Here is an 8,679-nt window from a genome sequence, read left to right on the forward strand (position 1 = left end):
CCATGAAAGTGCACCTTGGCTTCAAAAGAGAGCCTAGAATAGCTGGATACGGTTATAGATCTACAGCCGTTAATACCAAGAGGAAAGGATATAATATGAAGAGTTATTGTCAAGAGATACTTGTAAATTCAAAAGGAGAGTGAGGGAGGGCATAAATCAATACCCATTGTGTCAAACTGTGTCACTGATAGCAAGGAAAACTGAAAAGCCATCTATCAATGTAAAATGCTGGTATGACGTGAACAACAGAGTTTCCTAATTTACAGCTGCTACGAAACAAGGATTATGTTACTCTCTCTTCCTTTATAATCTATGGCTTTCCATTTAATTATGGGAACAGAGAGGGCCAAAGGAAGAGGAGGGGAGGAAATAAGAAGTGTCAATGGGATTTTCTTTTGCACATTTACACAAAGGCAACTCAGGTTATAAGGTTGGCCTAAAGCCCATTGAAGTCTGTGAAAAGAACTTCACTACTACATTCAATGGATCTTCATCACAAAATTCCTTTTTCTCCCCCACTCCCTTTATCCCCCTCTGGTAGAAACAATATTTGCATTTTTAATTAGGAATTCACCTCAGCGTTAGAGCTAAACCGCTGAGCACAACAGAGCTTGCACATTTCGAGCAAATATAAAACAATATCATTATCATTACCACCAGCATCTTCTACAAGAATATCAAAGGTACAGTCAAGGACAAAGCACTTGTGTGTGTGTGTGTGTGTGTGTGTGTGTCTATGTCTGTGTGTGTGGCAAGGAAGGGGGGCTTTTGAGCTTTATAAATCCAACTTTCTCATGGTTTAATAATCCACAGTAAAACATTCCCAACCTAGCATTTTCTTTCAACTGTGAATTTTAAAAGGTAAATCATTAATTAAATTTATAATATAACACATTCATTCCTCTAGGGCTACTATAGATTTAGTAATAGCTCTGTTCACTGGTAAAGTGGCCTATTTTTATCTCCAGTGTCTCATATTAACACATAAAATATTTCACACTTCAGGAATGACCTGTTCTGGATCTATAAAATGGGGGCTTTTGCAACATGCTGAGAGAGCCAGCATATAGCATGAAAGGAAGGAGACTTGATCTTTGAAGGCTACATATTTGGGCAATTTGGAAAGAGAGGTCAAAGACAATGAGGAGGAGGTAGAGGCAGACAGAAAGGGTGGGAAGCCTTCTCTGCCCCATGTTTTGAAAGAAATCTACGGCATATGAATCACAGAATCACAGAATAAGCCATTAAAAACATTCAAAAGACAGGCTTGAAAGAAAACTGTGCCCTCATTTTTTTTTTACTCCTAACTTTTAAAAGTTACACTGCTTCGGAAAGCAAAAAATCTCTGAACATACTTAAGATTTTAAGAATGCAAAAAAGAAATAGAACAGAGGAGACGCACCAATTCATTTTAAACAAATGATTTCCTCTTTCAGGCTGTTAGATCACTGACTTTATTCAAAATGAACCTATTTGAATCTACAGAAGGGATGGCCCTGGGTGCACCAAAAGAAAGCCCAATTCATTGACCTTTCCACGGTACAGGATTAGCCGGGATGCCTGACTCTGGCTGAGATAAAGCTGTATCTTTCCCCACTGTCAAAAGATGAGGGCAATTGCCCGCAATCAGCAGTGAATATATGCTGTCTCGCTTGCCAGAGGCCTGCCAATCATCCCCTATTTCGAGTGGGGACAGAGGGGTGAAAATGTTTCTAGAATCAGCACAGTGTGCAGAGGCAGAGCACAACTTGACTGCAGTCAAGTTCAGGACAGTAACAATAGGAGCAAGACAATCCTCCATTTTCCCATGATAGGCCTTAATTCCGACCTTATGCATAATGTATTATGAAATAAACAGCTTCACATTCCTTCCATTCGCCACCACGTCTTCCCTTCTCTCCCTCTTTTTTTTTTTAATTACAGGAACAAGGAACATTAACCTACGGTATATTTCATTAACACACTGAATGAACCTGCTTTTGTGTTTGTTATAGATCTGGTAATGTTTTAAGACCTTCGTTTGTAATTATTTGGACTTAGTTAGGCATGAACTGTTTGCCTTCAAAGCACCGTAAAAAGAGGTTTCCCATTTAATTTTAAAGGGATTTAAGTGTATTTGAATGTAGCTGGGAATGCCACTTTCGCAGCTGGCATTCAGCGGCCCCCACCCCCTGAAATTGTTCTTAATATTCACCCTATGTGTGTGGCAATGAAAATAGGGCTCTGTTTTTCTTAATTAATAAAATTCCTGATCCCATGACACGCTGAGTCTTCTTGGTTACCCAATATATACAATAAGAATTACAGCCCTCTCAGCAGTTCCTCAGCGCCACTGTGGACTGGCCACATGCTATTTATCTACAAATTCTCTGCTAAATTAGGAGTGAAGGTCTGTGTAGACCTGGCTAAGCTGAGATCCTGTTCTCTCCCAGCCTCCAAATCTGCAAATGTGTTAAACATTCCCCATTCACCAATGGATTAGTCCAGGCTCTTGTTCTGCTTCTCTTTGTGCAATACACAGCTACCCCCCAAAAGCAGACATTTTGACAGATGTAAAAAAGGAAAAGAACAAGGAAATCTGTGAACTAGACTATCAACCCAGAAAGCATCTGTTTTCACTCACAAGGGACATAAATCTATTAATGACTGTCGCTTCACCTCTCTGGGTTTATGTTAGATATACATATTTTAACCCTTACTACATTAAATATTGAAGTATTTTTATAGCCAGACAAAGTGCATGCTGTGATTAAGAAATGACAAATAATTGTTAATTTGGACAAAAGTTAGATGTCTGGACTTTACAATGCAACAATCATATAAAACAATAAACTCTAACTTTAGGGAGCCGTGGTGGCACAATGGGTTAAACCCTTGTGGTGGCTGAACTGCTGACTTGAAGACCTGATGGTCTGTGGTTCGAATTCACAAAACAGGGTGAGCTCCTGTCTGTCAGCTCCAGCTTCCCATGTGGGGACATGAGAAAAGCCTTCCAGATGATGGTAACACATCCGGGCATCCCCTGGACAACATCTCTGCAGACAGCCAATTCTCTCACACCAGAAGTGACTTGCAGTTATCTCAAGTCACTTATGACACGATAAAAAAACAACTAACTTTTTTTTAAAGTCTTGGAACAAAATATAAATGGATCTTTAGCAGACCACCAGATGTCTTAAATATCCAGGACTCACATCGTATTAACACTTGCCTTAGGAATAATCCCACTAAACATGTGGGCCTTACTGCTAAGTAAACAAGAAAAGGCAATCCAAAAGCAATTCCACTAGAAGGTAAATCTCATTGAACTAAATCCTGTGTACTTTATAAGAACATGCTTAGGATTGGATAGGAACTTCTTTTGCGACAGTGTATTTTCACTCCCAGCAGTTCTTCCATGACACAGCTAGCCACAAGGGAGTATAAGGTTTCTGTAATAAGTGTAATTCACATTATAGGCCAGGAAAGAAATCTGACCTGGTTCCAAGAATCAACAGCAAATGCATCTTTAAGATCCACCAGGAATTCAACTAAACGTGTTTTTTTTTACCTTTATCATTAGATATAGAGTTAAAACTTACCCCTCCTTCCAATGGACTGGCTATCCACCCAAGCTCACCCTGGACTGATCTGGAATCCAGCAGAGTAACTGCATAAAAGAAAGGGACAAAGTTATACCAATAGATCAATATTATGTTTTTCTTAATAATCAAGTTCATACTCAATTTAAGAGAATATCATATATTTCCATGCCTGAGAAGGAGAAAGTAACTAGTTGAATGAGTTAAATCAAAACTATGCTCTCCATCTTAAAAACTAGGCCAATAAAAGCATAGGCATCTTGAAACTGTAAATCATAAGATTTATCTTTAAAAGTACAGCCATCCGCCCTTTATAAACCTGATTCAGAGAAATGCACAATTCTACATACATCTATCAAGCAGTAAGTCTTACTGAACTCAGTAAGACTTGCCTCTGAAGAAATATCTGAATCCTGCCAAAAATAATTGGGCTTTAACTATGTGCAACAATAGGTTACTTTAAATCAACATTTTTATGGTGTGAGACCAACAGTATTTGCAGTGTTTTCGCTGCAATGGCAGTACCCCTCACCACACTACTAGGAGGCAAGCCAGTTTCAATTGCCTCATGTAGTAAATAATAAGACAGAATGACGATGGGCCATAAAGCCTAGGAGCCACCTAGTGATTCTCTGTGGCCTCAGACTCCAACTCACAGTATATTTTCTGAACTGCATGCAACAGCACACTTGTATCCAAATGGAATCTATTTGCATTTTCAAAGCAGTGAAAATGAAGAGAAATTATACTACCGAAAAGGAGTAATTTTATTCAGTTTCTCGATGTTATATACAGTGTATTCATGGACAAGTGTAATCACAGGGAAGTCCTAATGTGTGCATGAAATATACTCCTGGTTCGGAAACCACACCAAGCAAATTCCAAAGGCTGTCCCACTGAGCTATACAGGTCTGGCTCTCTAGTCAATACATTTGCAGCATTGAGATACAAAGCCAAAGGGTCAGGTAAGCATATACCTGAGAGCAAGGACAGAATTCACATATCATCCTCTTCCAGGGTGACCAAAAAGTAATTTGATTGGTTTTGTAACAAGTCTTCTGGCCTAAATCTAATTGGTAATCTGAATAGTGCAGGTTGTGGTTGTATATAGGGGTCAATTTGCTATCCTGCTATCAATTTAGTGGGTGTATTCTACCTGGGACTCACAATTGCATTTAGCCCCCTCGTTCTGATCATCTATCACTTCTAGGAGCCCCCAGTGACACAATGGGTTAAACCCTTGTGACAGCAGGACTGCTGACCAAGAGGTCAGCGGTCGAATCCAGGGAGAGTGGATTGAGGTCCCTCTGTCAGCTCCAACTCCCCATGCAGGGACATGAGAAAAGCCCCCCACAAGGATGGTAAAAACATCAAAATATCCAGGCGTTCCCCTGGACAATGTCCTTGCAGACAGCCAATTCTCTCACACCAGAAGCGACTTGCAGTTTCTATGAGTCACTCCTGACATACACACGCACAAAAAAAACTACCACTTCTGTGCTCTCTTACAAAAAACATCTCTGAATGTTAGCTCAGGTGCTGCATTTAACTTGAAATGTAGCTTTACTTATTCCAAATAGATATGATCAGTGTCAACCCAAACTGCGCTGCGTTTTGATTGTTTCTCCCTGCATGGCAGGGGGTTGGACTGGAGGGCCCTCTATGTTTCTGTATTTGTTTTCACCTCTATGATGTTACGTTTTGTTCCTATTCTTGCATTCTGGCTGCCTGAGGATACTTGTAAAGCAAGGCAAAGCAGGTTCTCTTGTAATGCAGTCTCCCTTCTTCACATTCCTAGCTAAGAGTGAGGGACAGACTGCATGGGGAAAGTAGCGAAAGGGGGTGCTAGTCGCATGGGAGATGGAGAGAAGGAGGGAGGCCCACAACACAAGCAGCCTGTTCGTTGGAGTCTCCAGTGAAAGAGGGAGCAAGGGCTGGCCTTGTGTTAAGAGTAAAAAATGGCTCCCCTGATGCAGCTTTGACTTTTAAAAGATGCTGAGACAGATTCAGTGACACCACAGCTGCTCTGTTTGCCTTCCCCAGGGTAGCTGACCCTGTGAAACCACAGGTTTTCAATAAATCACAAATAAGGGTTTCACACCAGTGCAATGGCTTTTTCAAAAAGGATATTATGCTGTTCAACCGGGGAAGGAGAAACACCCAGTGGTAACAACTATGATTTCAGAAGGTGACAAACATTATCCCATTGTCCCCTGGACACACACACTTCTTCTTCTTGGAGAGACAGAGGGCTACAGAACATGATGCGGAGAATGACTCTTTCATAGCTGCAGCATTTAGCATTGATCCTCTTCACCGCAAGGGCCACTAGGAGTCCCCAGTGGCAAAACGGGTTAAACTCTTGTGCCAGGAGAAGTGAAGACAACAGGTTGGAGGTTCAAATCCAGGGAGAGCATGGATGAGCTCCCTCTGTCAGCTCCAGCTACCCATGTGGGCCATGAGAGAAGCCTCCCACAAGGATGGTAAAACATCAAAACATCCAGGCGTCCCCCCTAGAAGAAATTCGGCAGCCAATTCTCTCACACCAGAAGCGACTTGCAGTTTCTCAAATCATTCCTGGCACACACAAAAATTAAAAAACAAAACAAAACCATAGGAGCCAATGCTAAAAGCTTCACCATAAGGGCCAATACTAAAAGCTTCACTATAAGGGCCAACGTTAAGTGAATCACCATAAGGGCCAATGCTAAAATCTTCACCATAAGGACCAATGCTAAAATCTTCACCATAAAGGCCAATGCTAAAAGCTTCACCATAAGGGCCAATACTAAAAGCTTCACTATAAGGGCCAACACTAAGTGCATCACCACAAGGGCCAATGCTAAAAGCTTCACTATAAGGGCCAATGCTAAATGCATCAACATTAGACCAATGCTAAATGCTCCGCCATAAGGGCCAATACTAAATGCTTCACCATATGGGTCAATGCTAAATGCTTCACCATAAGGGCCAATGCTTAAAGCTTGACCATGAGGACCATAGGTAAAAGCTTCACCATAAGGGCCGATGCTAAATGCTTCACCATAAGGGCCAATGCTAAATGCTTCACCATAAGGACCAAAGGTCAAAGCTTCGCCATAAGGGCCAATGCAAAAGGCTTGAGCATGAGGGCCAATGCTAACAGCTTCACCATAAAGGCCAGTGCTACAAGTTTCACCATAAGGTGCAATGCTAAATGCTTCACTATAAAGGGCCAATGCTCAAAGCTTTTCCATAAGGGCCAATGCTAAATGCTTCACCATAAGGGCCAATGATAAATGCTTCTCACACCAGAAGTGATTTGCAGTTTCTCCTCAAGTCACTGTTGACATGAAAAAAAAAACCCATAAGGGCTAATGCTAAAACAATGCTTCAGATGAAGAGAAAAAGAGAGACCCCAAAAGGGAGGAATGTGTGGCAAAGAAGAAAACGGATCTGGGCTGCAAGAAGGATCAGAGCTCTCAGAGAGGGTCAGCCAGCAGCATCCTTTCTGCGCTCCCAAGTCTAAACTGCTTTCTGGTTTCCAACAGACCTCACAACCTCTAAGGATGCCTGCCATAAATGCAGGAGAAAACAGCCCGGAAAACTCACAGCAACCTACTGCTTTCTGGTTGTGCATTTTATCATTTGCAGGCAATTTGCCATCCAGGTGGCAGAGAAGTGGCACGGGCCAATATTATTATTATTACAATGGGGCCAAAATGAGAGTACAAAAAAAATTAGCCTCTCCTTCACACACACGCAGCGCTGGCTTGCCCTCGCTCCGTCTCTCCGCCTCTCGCAGGCGCGCGCGCGCCGACACGCGTGCGCGCACTCACACGTACACACGAGTCGAGGGACGCGAGCGAGCGAGCCCACCTGGACGCGGGAAGTGTAGTGTGTCCCCGCGTTACGCAACCAGCGGGCTCAAACAAACGCCAAAAAAATTAAAAATACTCCGCCAAAACCCATTTCTTGCGATGACTTTCTTTCTTCCTTCCTCAAGAAGGTCAGTTCTTTCAAGACCTCTCCATCCCAACACCAGGCTTGAAAATCAGGTGGAAGGCAAGAGAGAGAGGGAAGAGAAAGGAGAACGAAGCTTTTTCTTTCCCGGGAAAGCGCTTGAGAACTTGAGGGTCAGAGCGGAAGAGAGGCATCCGAGGAGAAGCTTAGCAAAAGGGGGGAAAGTTGGGATTTTGGGGGGAATCGGGTGCTTGCGAGCGCAAGGGAGGACGGCGCGTCTGCGGCAAATTCGGAAGGCTAGAACGGATCCCAGCGTTCGCTGGGATCCCTTCTAGCCTTCCGAATTTGCCGCAGACGCGCCGCCCTCCCTTGCGCTCGCTTCTCTTCGGAGAAGCTCCTTCCAGGATGGACCTTTGGGATGGAGAGGAGCTCTTAAAGGGACAGTCCCTCTCCCTTCCTCTCTTTGGAAGCCTTCGGGGCTTCGCTCTCTCTCCCAACTTTGCCATCCGACTCTCCGCCTCTTTCTCTTTCTCTCTGCCGGTCCAAAGCCAAGGGTGGGAGATCTAGTCCGGTCCGGACGACTTGTAGCCAAGAGGACTCCACAGATAAGGCTCCTCCGCGACGTCGGTGCGGGATCTAGCCGAGTCCGGGAGACTCAACTCGCGCTCTCTTCACTCACCTTCATTGGCAGGGTAGACCCTGGAGCCGGTGACCCCTCCGCAGCTCCGCACCAGGAGCGAGAGCAAGGCGACGCAGACCATCATCCCAGCAGCCATGGTTTTCTTTCGGGGTGCCGGCGCCGCTCCAGCCGCCTCCTCCTCTATCCCAGTGGAATAAATGCTTACATGGGGAAGGCAGCGGGCTGTAGACATTGCCAAGGGGGCGGGGGCGTGACGTCGCGACGCCCGTCAAAGGCAGCCCGCCTGTCGGAGGCGTCGCTGGGAGGGAAAGCCACGCCCATTCTCCCGCCTCCTTCGCGTCCAGGCCACGCCTCCTTTGCCTCGCGGGGCAGAAAGAACTCCGGGGAGGGAGGGGGAGAGAGGCAGAGGGGCGCGCGCTCGTCCTCTTCCTCTCCCCCCCCCCTTCTCGTTCGTAAGCGACGTCATCGCCCCGGATTGGCACCGTTTTGGCTCCTGAAATTCATTACCCAGCCTCG

General features: G+C 44.5%; 1 protein-coding gene across 1 annotated transcript in view; it reads right to left on the bottom strand.

The window, feature by feature from the left end:
* Positions 1-8,383, bottom strand: part of EPHA4 (EPH receptor A4) — a 186,303-nt gene extending 177,920 nt beyond the window's left edge. Inside the window, exons 1-2 of the mRNA XM_060767902.2 lie at positions 8,203-8,383; positions 3,582-3,649 (exon numbers count right to left, since the gene is read on the bottom strand). Of these exons, the coding sequence (XP_060623885.2) occupies positions 3,582-3,649; positions 8,203-8,299 (165 nt within the window). The 5' untranslated portion in view covers positions 8,300-8,383. The remainder of the gene's footprint in view (positions 1-3,581; positions 3,650-8,202) is intronic.
* Positions 8,384-8,679: the final 296 nt, after the last annotated feature.

The sequence above is a fragment of the Anolis sagrei genome, chromosome 3, assembly GCF_037176765.1.
Source record: "Anolis sagrei isolate rAnoSag1 chromosome 3, rAnoSag1.mat, whole genome shotgun sequence".
Taxonomy (NCBI): Eukaryota; Metazoa; Chordata; class Lepidosauria; order Squamata; family Dactyloidae; genus Anolis; species Anolis sagrei.